The sequence below is a fragment of the Echiichthys vipera genome (genome assembly GCF_963691815.1).
Source record: "Echiichthys vipera genome assembly, chromosome: 7".
Taxonomy (NCBI): domain Eukaryota; kingdom Metazoa; phylum Chordata; class Actinopteri; order Perciformes; family Trachinidae; genus Echiichthys; species Echiichthys vipera.
In genome coordinates, this window is record NC_139832.1 from 8,917,410 (window position 1) to 8,937,805 (window position 20,396).

The 20,396-nt window shown below is 40.3% G+C and overlaps 2 protein-coding genes across 2 annotated transcripts; one reads left to right on the plus strand and one right to left on the minus strand.

The window, feature by feature from the left end:
- Nucleotides 1–4,925: 4,925 nt before the first annotated feature.
- LOC310949923 (uncharacterized protein) lies at nt 4,926–19,138 on the plus strand (the record flags this gene model as incomplete). The annotated part of the gene is made up of 8 exons (XM_083917539.1): nt 4,926–5,445; nt 5,708–5,833; nt 6,193–6,899; nt 12,891–13,028; nt 13,166–13,308; nt 13,525–13,692; nt 13,801–13,912; nt 15,582–19,138. 8 exons carry the CDS (start codon nt 4,926–4,928, stop codon nt 17,298–17,300), a joined length of 3,633 nt encoding a protein of 1,210 aa, XP_083773665.1. The 3' UTR covers nt 17,301–19,138.
- Nucleotides 19,139–19,160: 22 nt separating this feature from the next.
- On the minus strand, nt 19,161–19,995 carry tmem60 (transmembrane protein 60; the record flags this gene model as incomplete). The annotated part of the gene is made up of 2 exons (XM_083917540.1): nt 19,862–19,995; nt 19,161–19,678 (listed from the first exon to the last, which is right to left on the minus strand). The coding sequence occupies exon 2, from the start codon at nt 19,563–19,565 to the stop codon at nt 19,161–19,163; it is 405 nt and encodes a 134-aa protein (XP_083773666.1). The 5' UTR covers nt 19,566–19,678; nt 19,862–19,995.
- Between the last annotated feature and the right edge of the window lie 401 nt (nt 19,996–20,396).

Here is a 20,396-nt window from a genome sequence, read left to right on the forward strand (position 1 = left end):
GTCTCACGGGAATGAAGGTGGACACATAAGAGACCCTGGCATGCACATGAAATAAATTTCCATGACAGGCAAGATTTTTTTTACATTTTTAAAGTTTTATAGTAGTTTCTATTAAAACATTTGCCATAGACATTACATCAAAACTGCTCGGTTTTTCTTCATATTGTATCCTGATGTTCAGAGTGAATGGATGTGTGCTGCATTCTGTGAATTTCCCCGCAGTGGTAAATAGAAACCATGCATAATACACTGGATGCACTACATGTAAACGCAGAGAAATGTGCAACCGAGTGCATCGTTGGATGACTTTTTCTCTTTTCTGTACCAAAAAAATCTAAATTTAGAGGAGACTTGAGGCTGGTTAAAGTAATTACATTGTCATGACAATTTTCTTTCTTATCCAGAATATGAAGATCAGTATTGGGGACAGGCATTCAGGTCCTTTACTTGAGCAAAAGTAACAATACCACACTGTAACAAAACAGCATTCCATGTAAAAGTCCTATATTGAAACATAAGTAAAATAAAGTAGGAAGTCAATGCAGAAAGGTTGCCCCTGTGAGTGTTACGGTGTTAAATAAGAATCATATTATTGAATGATTGTGAGTTATGAACAATGTCTTGGATTTTTTAAACTCTAAATTATGTGTTTTATGTAAAATATTCGTCTGCAAATTATCTATTGCTGTCAAAAAAGTAGTAGAAATATAAAGTGGCATAAAATGTAAATAAGTAAATAAGTACCTCAGATTTGTACTGGAGTAAAAGTACGTGCCTCCACTGCTGAATGCGTGTGTAAAGGGTTATACTGTTTGCACTGCGTCGTGTTATGGAAACTAAAAATAACCTTTACTTTATTATCCTGCAAACTGTGTCATCTTCTCTCTGGTGACTGTTTAAGTGTCAGTGAGTGTAGCATTCAACCAATGGACAATTTGGGTCAAATGAAATAAACAAACCCCATTTTAGAGTAAGCCAATGTCAGCGCTGATGAACACTGTGTACAATACCTTTCAATGTCTCTGGCAGATTAAGACTTCGACTTTAGTGGCTGCAGATACAGAAAAGAGTCGCGTAGAAATGGATGTGGACTGAGAGAGAGAGAGGTCCGTTTGACTGAAAGGTTGGGAGAAATGTAATTTTCCACATCTCTGCAGGATTTGTTTCTTGTTTCTGTCATAACAAAAAGATAACTGTCATCCAACATTAGTGTGTTGTGAAAGACAGCGTTGAGGCACTGCCTTGACATTTTAATTACATAATGTTGACATTAAACTAATAATAGTACTTAGATCTTGGATTTAATCAGACTAGTGACTTACCACGTATTGTGCAATATAAATGAGAATGTTTTCAACTGACACCTTATAACATTTGTGACTTTTTTTTTTTTTTTTGCAGGAGCCTTAATAACACAGCTGTGAGTGTGTCGATATGTGATGGTTTTCACACAGAGAAAAAAACCCTCTGTGTTTTAACCAACATGCTGCCACCTAGTGACATTTTAAAGTATCTTAGATTACAAACGCTTTCATTTGCAACTACTGTACTGTATCAGAAGACTTGAATGCATACTTTATATGCTTTGTTGTCACATATAGAAATTGATTAAGTGCCTCACAAACATCAGAAAATTATGAATATATTCAAACATTTTTGTTAAGCACCGCAAGACTGGGATTTTCTAATATACAGATCAAATGAATTCAATATCAAGCAGCCAGGAACAAAAGTAAGAATTAACAAACAAACAAAAAAGAATAATTATATATATTAAAAAAAAAAGATATTGAGTAAATAAAAAGACTGAGGTCTGGTCAGAAATTAAAACAAGTATTTAAAAATGAATAAATACACTGTGCTTCAGTGCAAATGCTTTCATCTGCAACTACCTTACTTAGGAGACTTGAATGCATGCTTTATATGCTTCGTTGTCACATATAGAAATTGATTAAGTGCCTCACAAACATCAGAAAATTATGAATACATTCAAACATTTTTGTTAAGCACCTCCTATCTTTGACAAGAAAAACCAATGTAGCTTTAGAAACAAAAGGGTTTTTAAACACGAGGAGATTAATAAAAACTTTGTTTATATTCATATATATTTTTAATTGTTTTTTATACCGATATACACAATCTCTGTTTTAGAACATTATCACACATTTGGAAGTTTCTTATGTGACCAATGTTTTCCTTTTAATTTAATGTTAATTGGAGTCATGAAATATGTTGAACAGCCCTCTCAGGCAAGACTGGGATTTTCTAATATACACAGATCAAATTAATTGAAAATCAAGCAGCCAGGAACAAAAGTAAGAATCAACAAACAAACAAAAAAGAATAATTATATCAAAAAATAATAATAATGAATAAATAAAAAGACTGAGGTCTGGTCAGGAATTAAACAAGTATTTAAAAAAATAAAGACACTGTGCTTCGGTGCTTCCCCACAGTTGGAAGTTAAACTATAGGTCTATTATGGAGCTCCACATCTGTCTGTGTACATATTTTATTAAGGATTTTAATAATCTTGAACTTTTTCCTCCTTATTTGATAACTGAGACTGATTACAGAAAAAAAAACAGACAAATAATTGCGATAACGAAGGCCACCCCTGTGTCTGTGGTGATACTCACGGTAATGTTTGCAGTCAGTGAAGCTGGCAAGAGAGCAGCAGTGCAGTCCTGTTTATTGTCCTGCAGGCTGTAAACGGTACAGTAAACCGTCTTTATGTCATCATGTTTTCACCATACAATTATTTTACCACAAAAAAAAATACAGAAATAGACAAGAACAGAAAGACAAAATCAAATGCATAAGGGTACCAAACAAAAAATCAAAAACATTAAAGAAAAATAGACATGGCTTTACAAATTCCAATTGTTTTTATTGCTTTATTATTTTTAAGCCCATGTAATCTTTGAATATAATGTCCAAATACTATTTTAAATTATTTTTAATTTGTGGTTTCATTTTAGACCATTTGTTTTTGTGAATGAACAATTTTCCATAATAAAATAAATAGGTTGAAAATGTAATGTTCAAGCTGTAAATCTTGGAGGACTAAACATGACTTAAGTCTCAATAAATAAATGCATAAACACATGTATAAATCAATAAATGAATAAAGCATGAATAAATGGGACCTCCTACCTCATTAACATATGGACAAAGAAATACAGGAATACAAAATTAAGGTGAAAGAAAATGTAGAAATGAATAAGAAGTAATTATTTATTTGTTTTATTAATTTATATATATATATATATATATATATATATGCATTTATTCATACTTCTATTTATTTGTTTATACATTTATTTCAGCATCTTTTGATTTATTTATTTCTGCATTTATTAATTCATGTATTTTAGCATGTATCTCTTTTTCACTTAATTTATTTATACATTCATTCATTTATTTCAGGATTTATTTATTAATTTGTTTATTTATTAATGCATTTATTAATCTATTAATTTATTTCAGAGTGTATGTATTAATTAATTTATTTTCTGGATATGTTTTTATTTCTGCATTTAATTATTTATTCCTGTATTTATTTAAAAATGTATTCATGCCTTTATTTATTTATTTATTGATACTTAATATTAAGTCCTCCAAAGTCCTGCAGGCTGTAAACAGAACAAGTCTGCCGCTCTTTTAAAAAAAAGTACTTGTATAGTTTTACAAATACAATACAAACATTTGTTGAACAAATTGGCTTCGTACTTGGAAAATAAAAAAATGCATAAATAATGCTATTGCATCCTAAAATTATAATGATGTAATAAAACAATAAATAAATCATGAATACATCAAAGAAATGAAATCAAAGTGGGCTTTAATATAATAATAATACCTTGTAATAAATCTTGTCATATAGAACAGATTGGGTGGGGTAAATAAATCTAGAGATACCATCTGCTTTACTTGAAAGGACTCTCTGAAGCCACATGTTGAATGTTTTTTTTACTTTGGGTTTGAATTTTCTTTCTTGTCGTTCCTTAAGATTTTTAGAAATATGAATCCCCAGGTATTAAACCCTAGAACACCATTACCAGCAAATAAATGTTTTTGATTTTCTGAAAGTTAGGGACCTACGACTCACATTTGCACCAACCCCCCAGCACTGGACACTTTAACTGCACACTACCTCCTGCAGTACTTGTGCAAATACATATAAATACAAGTATATCCTTTTACATATTTATTTTTAATAATTTATTATGTTTATGTCTGTTTCCATGTAAGCGCTGTCAAATCAAGGCAAATTCCTTGTAATGCAAATTACCTGGCAATAAATCGGATTCTGATTCTGATTTTGATTATTCTGCGTTTATCTGAGGTTTTCTGTGTAGCTTCAGCATTGTCTTTGAAATCTTTGATGGCATGGGTGTTTTCTTTATCCAAAACACACTTTTTCCTACAGGCACGTTTGGGTTGTTTTCACCCAGCGATAGAGATAGAAGGTAAAGTTTTGGGTGGATCCTACCCAGGGGAAGTGTTATGTATGTGCCAAGGACACTGAGCCTTCACCAGGAATGGGTGGAGCGAAAAACAAGTTTCCATCTTCATTATCATTTTTTTTATGAATGTTTTGTTCCCAAATCCTAATTTCCCAGTAATTTTGTAGCATTTTCATGATGCTTTTCATCCATTTTGTTAGACATGGCACAGTTTAAAATAAAAGAACACTCCTCAAAACATGTACTGTCATGTTTTGATATATTTGTGAATGTGAGCGAAAGTATTCTAGGGTTAAAACTATTTTAACAGGTCTAATCACACATTAACTTATTCTTGTCTCGGTTGTACGTTGCCTCCACACTCCGTGCGTCATGACGTAGTCCGCTAAGCCCCGCCCCCTGGCCTGGCTCTCACGCACCAGTTACGTCTGACCGTAAAAAATAGAAACTTCCAAGATGGCCGAGGCCGTGGACTCCATGCATTTCGCAGCAAACAGCAAAACAAATTCCGCTAAACCCCTGACAGCTAAACGGCCGCCGGAGAGCCGACCGCAGTCTTCCAGCGACATTTACCCGCCGCCCCCTAAGAAGGTCCGGGTGGAGGAGAAGGGCGTGAAGCACAGGAAACTGAACGGAGAGGTGTGCGCAGGGGAAAAACACAACGGGAAGCAGAGTTGTGGGAGCCCAGCGAAATGGAGTTTCGGCCCGGCCAAGGCGAGCCACTCCACCGCTGCTGCCTCCGCCGCGGTGCCAGCGACTCCCGCTCGGAAAATCTTCAAAATCAGCAACTTCCTCGCGTCGCCGCACAAAGTGAAAAAGGCGAAAGAGAGACGACACAAGGAGAAAAGCAGCAGTGAAGCGCAGCGGAGCTCTGGTGGTGGCGGCGGCGGCGGCGGCGGTGGTGGTGTGGAGAGAGTGAGCCCTGCTAGCTGCCATACAAAGACCGAGAACGGCGACGTGAAAATGCCACAGAGAGGTAGGAACCACACAGCCAAGCCTGCACACCACTGCACTCTTTTCAAACCACTTTGTGTGCAAATTAAAACCTGTATGTCTGCAATAAAATGCTTCATTACATTATTACATAATATACTCTTCCCACAGGCCCCAGTATTTATTAGGCCCGGATGGAGGATGTACTGTATACACGTGGAAATGTTTGTTGCTCAGCGTGGATGTTTTAAGCAGCATTTTCACTTCTCTCCTCCTTCTTTTCTTCTTCTTCTTCTTCTTCACAGATCACCATGTGAAGGATAAAGACAGAGAGAAGAAGAGGGAGAAGAGTAAAGAGTGGAAAAATCACACACTGCCACCTGTGCATGACATTGCAAGAGAAAACGGAGAAGTGACTTCCCCGCTGAAAGGTAGGCACGGCATTAATCAGCTGGGAAACTGTATTTTTCATTATTTTGGGGTAAAAAAATATGTTTCAGTGTCTGAATCAAGTCAAATATAACAGTGCAGCGTGGTTTAAATGTCTGATTTATTTAAAAAATGTCAGAAATTTAAATGAATTATTGATTTTTAAGACAAATAAATCTGCCGTGAATGTTTAGTTTGTGCAAATTACTAACTAATTGGTTTTGTACATTAACAAAAGTCCTCACTGTTGTGCAAAGTTGTCAAAGTTCACATGTAATCTTAAGTACACTACATATTATAGACCTCACATGATGCAAAGCATTGTACTTAACTGTAAAAAATGTCCTATCGTCCGTTTTAGGGTCTAAGGAGAAGCCCAAAGCGGGTTCAGAGGAAGACCTGCTGCTGAAAAAGCTCAAGAAGAAGAAGAAAAAGAAGCACAAAGATGGCGAGCGGGTGAAGGAGAGGCACAGCCGGCCCAAAATGTACAATCGCTCGTGCCAGACGGTGTGTTCGGGGGTGTCCCTGGGCCCGCCCGAGTTCCTCAGTCGAATAAACGGGAACAACAACAACAACAGTCTGCTCCACGCCGCCACAGCATCACAACAACAGCACCACCACCAGGATCCTCCTCCTCCTCCTCCTCCTTCTCTTTCTGCTGCTACCTCTGCCTCCATCTCCTCCATGGTCAGGGAAAGGCTCAGCTACAGCTCCCCGCTCCACTGCAACCCGGCGCCGAGCCTGTCGGGTCTGGAGTTTGGCCGTCTGATCCATGTCGAGCAGCAGGCCAACGGAGGGGCGTCTGTGGCGCACGCCTACACCGAGCAGCTGTCCGGTCTTTCCTCGGCTGAGATGCACCGTTTCGCCCAAGAGTTCGTGACCCTGTCGTTCAGCGAGGACGAGGCTCAGGCCGCAAGTTTTGTGATGGGAATCATCCACGGAGCGGCGTCCTACCTCCCGGACTTCCTGGACTACTTCTCCTACAAGTTCCCCAACGCGCCGGTAAAGATGGAGGTGCTCGGGAAGAAGGACATAGAAACGACAACCATGGTCAACTTCTACTCTCAGGTGAGTTTTGTTTGTATTGTTTGTCCTCTCTGTCTTTCGTAGGCAGCGTATCTTTGCGGCTCTGTGTGCGAGAGGACGCCAAACTGTCCACTTTGAGACTGAGAAGTGTCAGTTTGTAGTCTGAAGGTGTGAGCAGCACAGACTTCAAGTGCTACAAGCTGAAGCAACACAGTTTTTCTTGTGCGTTTTTATCTGTTTGTCAGTCTTTGTGCAGGCTGTTGTGGACGTTCAGAGCTTTTCATTCTGCTTCTTAACCACCTCAGTGGCTTCTTGAAAAACCGTTCGAGCGCTTGATGGGAATAATAATGGCAGCTTTTTAGTTGAAGTTGTGCCCAAGTTCAAGAAAGTGATTGAATGCTTCATAAAAGCAACAGCAACTCGTATAATGCCTGCATTCAGGATGGGTGTTTGATAGTAGCCTTGGTTTTGCACTGTGTTATTGTTGTTATCTCTTTGCTTCTGTCAGATCCTGATGATCGTGAGAGCGCTGCCTTCTCTTGGTTGTCTTTTGATTGTTCAGGAGCTTCTGATCACTTTCCTTTCGTGCTGAATACATTTGAAATAATTCTCTTTGATATCTGCTTTCAAACAAAAAGTCAAACTAATCGACATCGACAAACTTGACAGGCAGTTAATTTGAGAAGATAAATAATTTGAGTTTGCCAGCATAGATCGGAAAATAAATGGGAAAGCATATGTCTTTGGTTGTTTGTAGAATAACAATAGCACAAGATTTATAATGAGAAACCAGGAGCTTTATATTTTGTGTGTTAGAAATATATTAATGTCAGCTCTCATATTGAGGCATGTAAAAACATATCTTTCCTAAACTAAGACATGAATAAGAAAATTGATCGACCTGAGACAGCAGTTTGTTTTAATATATTCCCTCTATTTAAAAAGTCACAAATAATGCCCCCCACTTAAACCTCAATCACAGTTTGTTATCCTACATCATTTAATTTGTGACTGTTTGCTCAAGGACCTCTCATGGTTGCTGTGATTTAAAAGAGTTGAAACCCCTGTTTTATACCGTCATCAACAAGCCTTACGTCGTCTGTTGCGGTTCACATTTTGTTGAAACTTTCATAGAAAAGTTTGGTCTCATTTTGAAAAGGGGCATCTACACATGAACTCTGCACCTGATGTGTTGAGATCCACTGAATTAAGGCACAACATGAATAAATCCCTGTTTTTGTTATAGTCACCGCTAAGCCTGTCACAATAACAAATTTTGCTGGCCGAAAAATTGGCCCAGAAATTATTGCGAAAAGCGATAATATTGCCGTTTTGAGACCGTTTTCAACTGATCTAATGATAATGGCATAATAATGAAACACTTTCAAATATCAATAAATGTTTATTTCTAAAGAATATTTGACACTAGAACTCAAAGACATTTTAAATGTCCCACAAAATAAACAAAATAACCAAAAACTATAAATAAAATGGACTCTGTCTATTTTTAACACATGCTCCCACACGGCTTTGAAACCAACTCCATCTTTGTATTTGTACCTTCAAATCTCAACTTGCGTGTCCTCTAACCTGCTCCTCACAGGGCTCTCCTGCTGCACTCTGGGTAACGCCAGGGGTCCGCCTCCCCACACAGAGACCGTTAGGCTGACAAGTGACTGACAGGACACTTGACGAGGGTTAACTTCTCATTACGCTAAAGAGGCGAGGGGGGTTAGTGGAAACTGATGCACCAGAGTGAAAACTCTTGTCATCCAGTCGCTTTGATAGAGACACAAGGAAAACGGAAAAATGTAAATTGTTGCGGCTGGCAAAGTTATCAAGCTCATTAAAAGTTATCACATGTTTAATAGATTTTTTTGCGACAGGCCTAGTCGCCGCTAACCTGACTCTCGCCAGATGAATTTTGATCACCTTGCTTCACACATACATCTGGGATCGCTCGACTGGGAAGAAATTTCATGAGACTGGGCCTTATCAAAAATCCTTGCATATGATTGGATAAACTACTTATCTGTCATCTTTGTTGACGTGCTACATCAACCACTTACATCGAAACCAACCCGTGAAGCCGATGAGAGCGACGTAGGGAAAAGCCAAACAGAACAGCCGACATCGTTTCCACCAACAAAAGCCTTCAGAGCCGTTCTCTGGTTTTCTTTTAAAGAAGAAATATTCTCTAGATTGGACAACGCGGATGAAATGGCAGCATCGATGTTGGAGCCTGCTTCCTCGATGCGAGGTGCCATTGTTTTCTGAATCACAACAGTCGTTTCTCTGCTAAGTCACATCTATAAAACCCCGCCCGGCGGTCCTGATTGGCCTGACCATTTTTTGCGGACCCTGAAATCACTCGGTTATGGAGCGATCCCTGATGGAGGAACAAAAGTCCTCTGGTGAGAGTCAGGTTAAGTCGTCGCCATCTCGACTGTAATAAAGACGTGAGGGACAATTTAGATTCAACTCTTCTCTGTCCCGGAGGAAAGAGGGAGATACACCTGGCAAAGATCTGCACTCTACTCTGTACTTTTCTGTTTTCAGAAACCGTGAGAATCAATCAAGGTCGGGAAAACTCAAAATGAATTAGGCCAAGGACCCCTCGCTGGGAAAGAACACGTTTCTCCCTCTTTCTCATTCTGATAATTCAAGTGCTTGGTAATCAGATATTGCTTCAGCTCGTCTGGCACCAAGACTTCCTCCGCTACCAACATTCAAGGCAGATGGTGCATTTCATCCTGTTGCTGTTCTCAATAAAACCAAACTCGATACAACTGTCAGCATATTTTCTTAATTTAGCCTTTTTCCGGGGGGGATTAAAGTCACTGGATGATATAGGGTGTTGAGACAGTTAAACAGCAGCGTTCATTGCCCCTTGAGTTGTGAATGAGTGATTCATGACCCGCGTTTGCTGTTAGACTTGCGTGATGCGTCAGAGTAAAGACAGTTTCTGCTGGTGTTAAGCTTACATGTGGAAGTAATGAATACAGGACTACATGTATTCGATTGCATCGCTTGGCCCGGGAGCCTGAAATATGCACATTCTTAATAACACGGCACAGTTTTCTCACAATGTTTTGTTCATGCAGGCTGTGTGCCGCAGTCCCCGGGGGTCTTCATTTCTCACTTTGAGAGTCGCCGTTGTAGAGCGCCTCAAACAGCATCCTGTGATGTTGCGGCAACTATTTTTATTGTAGTGTTCACATGGTAAACAAAGTCAAGTCCACTTTGAGAGAGGATATATAAAAATATCTATAAATAGATCTATGGAAGGCAAGAGTCTGTAATGCTGCATCTGTGGCATTTTAGGACATTTGAGCATATTTGACTTTTGACCATACTGAGTAAAAAAATCAGGGCATTTACAAATATTTTGGGGGCACTTTAAAAAAAATAGTAATTAGTGCATTAAGTTGCTGTTTTTAATTTAATTTAAAGTGCAATAATCACCACCTTCTGCTAAGATATGATAGTATAAGATAGAATAAAATAGGATTAGATAAGATAAACCTTTATTGATCCTCAGCAGGGAAGTATGGACGTTGCAGCAGAACAGTAGAAACAACAGAAGTAAATACACTTCAGTAAAGATAGTAACGAGACATACTGTATATAATAAGAAGTACAATAATAAACGACCGAACTACTAACATAATATGAGTAAATAAATAGTATTATCAGTGCATTTACGTAACAGCGCTGTTTGTGTATGTTAGTGAAGAATGAATATGGGTTTGTTTTTCATGTTCTTGCCCCTTGATTATGTTTTTAGGGACATTTTTAACATTTTCCGGCCTTTACTTCCGACACTGATCTGGGGCAAACGTTGGGGTCTAGGTGTCTGGTGGGTGTGACTGGCGTGTGTTAGGTGTCCATGTTCCTGCTTTATATTCAGACTGTCCTGGCATAAATCCTCTTCCCCTCAAAAGGAAGTTAGAAAAGATGGTTTACCTCTGCAGAGAGCAGAATAATCGTGGTCTCGTTGATCCTTTGGATCTCCTGCTCCGGAGTAGATGAAATATAGATTTGTTTCAGAGTTCAAAATAAAAAGACTTTCTCCCACGCTTATTTGACCTATATTAAGATTGTAAGATGTTGTTTAACTCTGCTCTAAAGAGCTGGATTTTTATGAACAACTGTCTTTCTTCAACATTAACACTTTGGCAGCAGTTAAATAAACACTTACAGGGCCATATTAAGTCGGTCAGCATCTGGCTGACATTTAACTGCTGCTCCCACTGTTGTTATCACATCTCCTACTTGCAGTGTGATACACGTCCTTAATATACAGTTCATTCATTTTCTTCTGTTCATACTAAAACATATTTTTAATACATATTTCTGTGCTTGTAATTCATAATATTAACATGGGGATGCGCCTGTCTGTATAGTTTTGTCTGTAGTAACATGTTCTTATTGTAATATAGGTGCACCGTTTTAGGTAGTTTGTTCCCATTATTTATAATTTATAACAGTTAAAGGTACCGTGGACTTTCATCCATGGGTTGCAACGCCATTTGTACTTTTTCACCTCCCTTTTCCACATGGAAGATATTTTACTAGTCTGGCCTTGCCAGACTAATTTGCAAATGTGTTTACCTCACAGTTAATTTTTAATTTATAGATTCTACAACCAGTCAGGGCAACAAAACAATATACAATAATACAACAACTGGAAAATAAAACACAAACTTTCTTAAATTACAGTTAAACGGTGCACTAATTTGTGTATCTGAAAACGTTTGAGGCAGGAAACAAGCAATACAGTATAATAATCTTGATTCATATTTAATCAGCACTGCCTAGTTTGAAGGTTTGAGTTTTGTGGGCCTGGTGCAGACCTGCAGACCGGATACAATTGGCGACTTACAACCAATCAGACGTGACGATTCTCTGCGATTGGCCCGCCAAGGTTCTGGTTGGCTAGAAAAGTGTCTGAATGTGTGGGGGGCCAGACGCATCTGCCAGAGTAAATAAAACATGAACTCAGCAGAGTCGTCTGGTTCACAAGCGAATATTTTACTATTTTGCTGTGTATGTAAAATACATACCTACAGACAGCAGTCAAAAATGATAGAAAAGCACGCCAATAAATAAGAATAACAGCATGTGTAAAAAAAGTACAGAAGTGCACAACAAACATTGTTGTTTTAATTGTCGAAGAAGCCAGAAACCATCACATCTACAGCTACTTAGAGGCCAAATTACATTTAAAATGCCAATAAATTATGTAAAGACCCTCTCATAGGCCAACTCTAGGGAGATATCCTGAAATTTTTTGTGTGTTATCTAATCCTACATATCACATATACAGTTTATATTTCTTGTATATATAACTAAAACACACAGAGACAAAATTAATCTGGTACATCTTGTAGCAAGATAACGCCAAAAACTAAAGCTACAGAAGGATCATGGCTGAATCGCCCTGATTCTGACACATTATAAAGGTTTATGAGTTGTTCTGACGCATCCGTCCTGCTCCCCGACAGCTCATTAACAGTGCAGTTGAAGTAGTCACTTTAATGTCGACGTTTATTCAGCAGAGCCTTGATGTCTGAGGGATTCATGTGTGAACCTGAGGTCTGATTTTGTTCTCAGTCTAGTTGTCTAGATTTGTAATCCACAGTGATTTAGAACATTTCTGTTTTAAAAAATGATCAAATCACTTTTTTCACTAGTTTCTCAGTCAGACAGTATTTAATTTTATTTGTCATGTGTTGACATGTGTCTCGCCTGGTGAGTTTTGAGTGTCTTGGGAGTTCCACCAAAGATGTCAGTCTTTTTATATTTAATATATTTAAGGTTGGTTACACTTATTGGTGTAAACTACCTAGCAGATGCTGATGGCACCCCTAATGTATGCTTTGTTGAAGGCCGGTGCACTGGAACACACTGACAGTGCTCACCTCAGTTTCTAGATGGACATATAACTATAAAAGAGGATGTTTTAGACCTGATGTTTTTATACCTACTGAGTGACGGTCTGATCTGTCTTCTAACTGGTGCCCCTTGCAGGTGAAGCGGACATATTCCCAGGGAACGTATCGTGCTGGGGCCATGCGGCAGGTCAGTCTGGTCGGTGCTGTGGATGAAGAGGTTGGAGACTACTTCCCAGAGTTCATCAACATGTTAGAGGAATCTCCCTTTCTGGAGGTTAGTGTGTTTGTTATGACTGCATGTGTACACACCCTCGTAGACAGTGGCTGCGTGAACGTCTGCCTCTCATTTCCCCCGTATGCGGCTACAAGTCATTATGTAACTCGGACCTTTCTCACCCTGTGTTTATGCAGCGGACTCTGCCCTGGGGAACGTTCTCCAGTCTAAGGCTGCAGAGCCCCACTGAGAGCGACGACGGCCCCATTATGTGGGTCAGACCGGGAGAACAGATGATCCCTATGGCAGACATGCCGAAATCACCCTTCAAAAGGAAAAGGTAGGTTGACATATTGAGTCAGTAAATATTTGCCAGTGCACAGGTGTTATCGCTTCACCAGGATCCTCGTTTTCAAAAGATGTAGTTTGAAGTAGCAAAATGAGTCAAATACTTTCAGCTTATCTCAAAACGTTCAGCTTATCTCAAACATGCCATATACAGCTGCTTAACCATGTCTTGAACATATCCTGACTGTTTTGAATAAATGTATTTCAGGTCAACCAATGAGATAAAGAACCTGCAGTATCTACCCAGAGCCAGTGAGCCCAGGGAGATGCTGTTTGAGGACCGGACGAGAGCCCACGCTGATCACATTGGTCAGGGGTTCGAGAGACAAACTACTGCTGCTGTAGGTGTGCTGAAGGCTGTGCGGTGCGGAGAGGAGTGAGTACACAGTGACATCTTTTCACTTTATCACATACAGTACACATACCCACGCTTTTGCAGAGCATGCACATCAGTAAACAGGACTTTTTGTGTAATACCTCACAGCAGTGACGCTCCTGCCCGGATCACCAAAGACGTTGTGTGTTTCCACGCCGGAGATTTCCCTGATGTGGTCATGAGGCTGCAGCTGGACCTCCATGAACCTCCGCTGTCACAGGTGGGTCAGAGTTATAAATCGTGCCTAGTATGATGATGCAGTGGTATGAATAGTTTTTATGCCTCTACACCGGGGACAGCTGTGGCGGGAGGCATCATGTTTGAGTTGTCCGTCCATTCCGTTGTTGTGAACGCATTATCTCAGGAGCGTTTTTTGGCACAAAGGTCCACTTGGACATTAGGATGACCTGATTGGATTTTGGATGTCCAAGGAAAAGGTCACTGTGACCTCACGTCTGTGGCGTTCACATGAACTGAAATATCTCAGGAACGCCCTGAGGGAATGACTACTAGAAGTTAATGGTGAACTGATTAGATTTTGGAGGTCAAAGGTCAAGGTCACTATGACCTCACAAAACGCATGTCCATTATTCAACGCCATCACAGAAGGGGAGACATTTGGTTTAATACCATTTGGTGAAAATAATCTTGGGTTGGATTGTATAGATATCTGCTGAGTTGAAGATGTGTGTGAAACTTCCATGTTTTGCCAAAAAATACACTTAATACCTTTTTATTAAAGTGGCAATACACAATGTTTTTGCTTTACCTTATCATTATGAAGTAAATTTTGATTGCACAATGTGATGTCTATAGACTTATGACGCCATCAGTGTTTAGATCGGTTCCCTATAAGCCTGGCACTCACTGCAGTGCGACTCTGTCTGCGATCTCCCAGGAAAGTGAAGGCTCACTTTACGGCACAAAGAAACAGGATAGTGCTTGAGTTGTTCTGTACTAATCAGGTTTAGAAAACAATAACACGGAGGCTCTGTACTCTAAACCATGACTTAGTTTTCAAAATTAAAGCCTTAGACAAATATACTGCATCACTTCTTACCAGAGAGCATTTCAAAAAAATTGTGTACAAAAGCTATCATCATGTAGTGGAAATGGTGGACTTTAAAACAGCCGTAAAGTTTTACTCTCTATTTATCGTAGCACTGGGGTTTTAACTGGGATTCTTAAGGTTTTTTCTTCCTTTAAACAGTAGCCTGTTAACAATATATGAACAAGTAACTGATAGCCAGCCTGACTGGATAAATCTAATTGTTTATATGAAAATCGATGAACATGTTATCACTGTCTCTGTTTGGAAACAAATGCAGTATGTCCTGTGTTGTTGTAATGTTTACTCTGAGGAAAACAGTAACAGTAATACCACTTGGAAACGCTATGGGGGAACGTTGCCACTTTAAATGTCACTGTGTTCACTACAAGTATTATGTAAGTCTTGACAGACATGGATGTAAACTTGACTGGTTAGAGGAGACCAACCTTCTTTTTCTGCTTGTGAGATCAAATGTAATGTTCCTGTGGCCAACAAGAGATATGGTTGCACTGTCCATCTGGATGTTTAAATCAGCTGTATTCTAACACCATATCAACTTCATTAGCTGAAAATATGTCAAAGTTGTGTTTACAGTTTTTTGCATTGTCCCCAAAGTCAGTCATGCAGAGAGTAAAAGCCAGAGTTGTTCTTTACCAAGAGACAATGGGGCATTTTAAAGGTCAATCAGTTTAGAGTAGAGAAATTCTCCAGTATAATGCCAGCCTGTGCAATAGATGATCGGACTCAGTTGTCCTTTTCTTTCCACCATGCAAGAATTAAATGATAATTTTATTGATGTATTAGTGTATCTCATGTGTTCCTGTCACTGCCTCCACAGTGTGTACAGTGGATCGATGATGCCAAGCTGAACCAGCTAAGGAGGGAGGGTATCCGATACGCCCGAATCCAACTCTACCACGATGACATCTACTTCATTCCTAGAGGAGTTGTCCACCAGTTCAAAACTGTGTCTGCTGTTTGCAGTCTGGCCTGGCACATCCGACTCAAACAGTATCACCAACACGAAGAAAAGGAGGAGGAGGAGGAAGAAGAGGAGAAGTGTGCACCGAGAGAAGTAACACTTCATATCAAAGAAGCAGAGGAGGAAGATGATGATGATACTGATGATGATGATACTGATGAGGAGGAGGTGGAGGGAAAGGTGTGTGAGCCAGTGGCAAAGGTGGAGGATGAGGACTCAGAGGAAGAGGAGGGGCCGTGCTCACCAACTCCTACACAGATTTTCAAGGAGGAAGAGCAAGAGAACAGGGCAGAGATGAGGGGGGTGTCAACAACACAGTCGCTTCCTTTTGTCAAGAAGGAAAGAGATGAAGGTGTACTCTCTCACACACTAAGGGAGCCTAAAGTTGAGGAAGATGAGGAAGAGGAAGGTAAGGGATGGGGAGATGGAGGGACAGACACATGCCAGACACCGCAGAAGGTCCACGAGGAGGGTGGAACAGACGGTGTATCATTAAAGTCACTCCAACAAATTAGGAAGGAGAATGATGTGGAGAAAGAGAGACAGCAAAAGACAACTGTACCAGGTCATGGTCTAAAAGAGAAAACTAAAGATAGTATAATGAGCACTTACAACACACCACAAATCAAAAAAGAGAAAGGAAAAAGAGAGAAAGATGAAAAGGAGAGGGTTAAAGAGAAAGAGAAGAAGGACAAGGATAGGAGTAAAGAGAAGGAAAGGGATAAAAAGGATAGGGGGAAAGACAGGGATAGAGAGAAGGACAGGCTGAGAGAGCAGGAGAGAGTTAAGGCCGAGGGAGGAAGAGAGGGTGGTACATCGACGCAGCCGATGCCGCAGATCAGGAAAAAAGAGGATGAGGAGCGGACAAGAGAGGGCAGTAAAGCCTCTCAAACTTCACTGCCTGCACAGAGAGACGAGAAGTGGGCCAAGGAGTGGGACTCAAAGACACAACCCCACGTCAAGAGAGAGAAGGAGCACGATAAGGACAGGGGAGGCGCGCAGGGAGCGTCTCACTCACGGCCAGACAGAGAGGAGGCTCGAGACGGCTGTTCGCATAAACACAAGTCCTCACACGTGAAGAAGGAGAAAAGCGGGCACAGGGAGGGCAACACATCGAGTACGCAGGGCGTGCAGGCAAAGTCGGGGAGAGAAGAGGGGAAGGCGGGCACTCCTAAACCTGCAAACATTCAGGTTAAGAAAGATGGAAAGAAGGATAAAGATGTCAACAGTAAAGAGGAGAGGAAGAAGCCTGCCTCTGCGCCACCAGAACACAAACCACCACGGACGCTCATCACTTTTGACCTCTTTAAGCCGATGGAGGCTCACCAGACTCTTGCCCTTTCCTTCACAGACAGTCGGCCTAAGACCCACCACCATCACAGTGACTCTCGAGGCTCTTCCTCTAAGCCCGGATCTGACAGTCGGACAGTTGTGCCCTCTAAAGGTCCAAAAGTAAAGGACACAGTGCAGGGGAAACCTGCCACACCCCTACAGGACACTCGGCCACAGCAGCACCAGTTAAAACAGCCCATCAAAACACACACACCCCAAACACAGAAAGACTTCTTAATATGAATGTCTAGATGTCTAGTCTTCTTTTTTTTTTTCTTTACTGTACAACTTACGCCGAGGCTTTGTTTAAGTATTTGAAAATGCATCCTTCCTTCAGGCATCAACTGGTCTTTCTAATTTGTAATCGATGAGCGGGGTGCATTCCATTTCTTTGCAGACACAGCCACATTACTCCAGTGACGTAGTGAAAAGAGGATGCACTCCAAGTATTTTATCAGTGCCTAAGAATGTAAGCTAAGTAGCTCACTTCACGTTTGTTAGCGAATGTATGTAGGCTCTATATAAAAATGTTATGTGACCCACGTGTCAGTGCCTGTGCACTACTTAGCTTCGCTCTTAAAGCACCTATTTTAGGTACTGGACTAACCAATCTGAAAACAACCATTACTCCCTGCCATAGGAATTAACTACGTTCACTGTTTGGGACATTTTGCAGCAAACCACCTGCTGAAATCCTCTCTACCACGTTGCTTTAGTCGGGTTTGTTGTTCATCACGCTCCAAACTCTGATCAAGTAGTTGTTTTCAGACTGGATGTTGTTTTGACTCACACAGGGCCGTAAAATGATACTGTATGTACCAAAACTGTACAGTATAGATGTTATTAGCACCAATGTGAGAAAATGTATACAGAAATTGCATATATTTTTTGTAAGACAAGTTTTATTTTCCATAGAACTTATTTATATCATTTACTGTCCGTTTTTATTTGAAACCAATGTATGTGAAAATTTTGTTGTAAATACATTTTATTTCCTAAGATAAGACTTGGTAGTGTGATTTATACTCTGATCAGAACCTCTCAATAAATGGTTCAAAAATATTGACCTAGTGTTAATGTCTCTCCTGCATTTCATGCCATTAAGTGTCCTGAAGTCTCTCTGGCTACTGAAGCGGCTCGGGTCCCAAGATGAGGATGTTGGTCCAACACTGAAAGCTACTGGATGTACAACAATAGTTGATATATAGTTAAAGGAAGTTAACTGTTTACATTCAAAATTGCGTCAGTGGCAGAGAGACATCCTGGGACGAGTACTGGCAAATAATTGCATCACGTGTGCACCATCACATGGAGGTTTCTAACTCCTTTACAGGAATAATCAGTGACGTATGCTTCAACAGTGGTTTCACCAGCAGGTAGAATGTGGCACACAGTGCATGCACGTGCAGATTCGATCTTTTCATATTTTCAATAAACAACTAGTTTCAAGAGGATCCAACATCAGACAGCCCTGCATTTGTGTGTACATGTGTGTGAGCTTGTCCTAAATTGTGAACTGAAGACATTTGTGTAGAAAGTAACAAATGGCAGATCACGAGTGTCCGTTTTCTTAGCTCCATTTATAACGCCCAGTGTCACCGTGCAGTGCAGGTCCAGCTTATATAAACTAATTAGCCTCTAGCCCAGTTCACCCTTTCATTAAATCCTGCAGCCTAAAGATGAACTAGAAGGCATTATATGTGAACGCTAAAATAATGTGAAAGCTAAAGATGCAGACATGTATGGAAGTGCATGTAAAAGTTTGCTTTGAACCAGGATCCGAGTGCTCCTTTTGTTTCCGTAAACCTGTAAACACACTGCAGAGCTCACTGGGACCCCTGTCCCGTATCACTACATCTGCATCCTGCTGTGATTTAAATGTAACCTTTAACAGACAGTGAACGTTGTTATGACATTGACAAAGAAACTATTTGATGTGGATCTGTCACGTCTGACCCGATCCACTTGATAAGGTCAGTATCGGCCCTGATGCCAATCCAGTGGATCAGATTGGTGCATCCCAAGCGAGAGATGCATGTTGGGCGTAAAAAAGTTTTTGTCCCTTACATTACATTAAAAAACCCCATGTATTGCAGAGCTGGTTCATTCCCTCCTGTAGTGGAAAACGCTGTGTCCCAGCTCCACCAGCGCCCCACCCAGCAGCACCCACAGGGGGACGCACACCACACTGACCCACATTTCGGTGAGTCTCTCCAGGCGGGAGCACAGCGTCAGGCAGAAGGCCAGCTTCAGCAGCAGAGCCGTCAGGTACCACAGCCTCTTCTTCAGGCTCTGCTCGCCATCCCTGGGGTCAAAGTCCGGCTTGCAGCGCCCCGCCATCTTCACAATCAGCATGAGGATGAGGATGGTGTCAAAGGTCCAGACGGGGAGGAAGATGAGAAACCAGTTCCAGTGGATCTTGGAGTCCAGCTTGAGGACCAGCATGATGAGGAAGATCAGGGCGAAGATCCAGGAGAGGAGCACTCGCTGGGCCAGGGACATCTTCATCTACAGAGGACTGGCACAGAGCCAGAATCACCCACACCCAGAGAGACTGAGGACTGCAGCCAAGGTGACACACAAACAAACAAACACACACAGACACAGACACACACACTGATCTGAAAAAAACACACAACACAGCATGCTAAGTGTCAATCTCTGATGGATGCAATGACTCAAAATAAGAGTCTTCTTTCATAAAAATGTCTCTTTGAGGACTCATTTTACTTCCACTCAGCCCAGACCTGAATCATGTTGGCTAGCTGTGCTAAAAACATTTTTTTTAAAGAAATATATCTTACCAAGATGACCAGGAACTTATATGAAAGATCGACTCTTCCCCCGCGAGACAAATATCAGCACTTTTAAACAAACTGTTTATCTTTTTTAACCTCAAAGCAGCAAAGTAAAGTGTAGTTAGCATTTAGCATGTTTAGCTCCTTCCAGCTTGTGTGCTCCGCCAGCAGTTAACTGCAAGTTTTCCGGTCAGTCTTTACAAAACAAAAGCACGATTTTTATTTTTTTTAAATCAACCGTTGGATTTTATTTTGATAGGTAACGGCCAGTTTTCCGGCAACCCTTGTCAAAACAAAAGCCTGATTTTTATGATTTGATTTTTTTTAATGTTGTCATGGTAACTCTCAAGTCTGTTTAATACATTTCATTTCTATTAATCAATAACTTAATAGATAAAAAAATAATAATGTAATACATTTATTTGTGTATCATATATTAACTGCTTGTACTGCACTGTAACTTCTATTTCCTGTAATTCTTTTGTTTATTTTATTTTAATGCCATTTTATGCATTTAAAGGTAATTTTATGCATTTAAAGG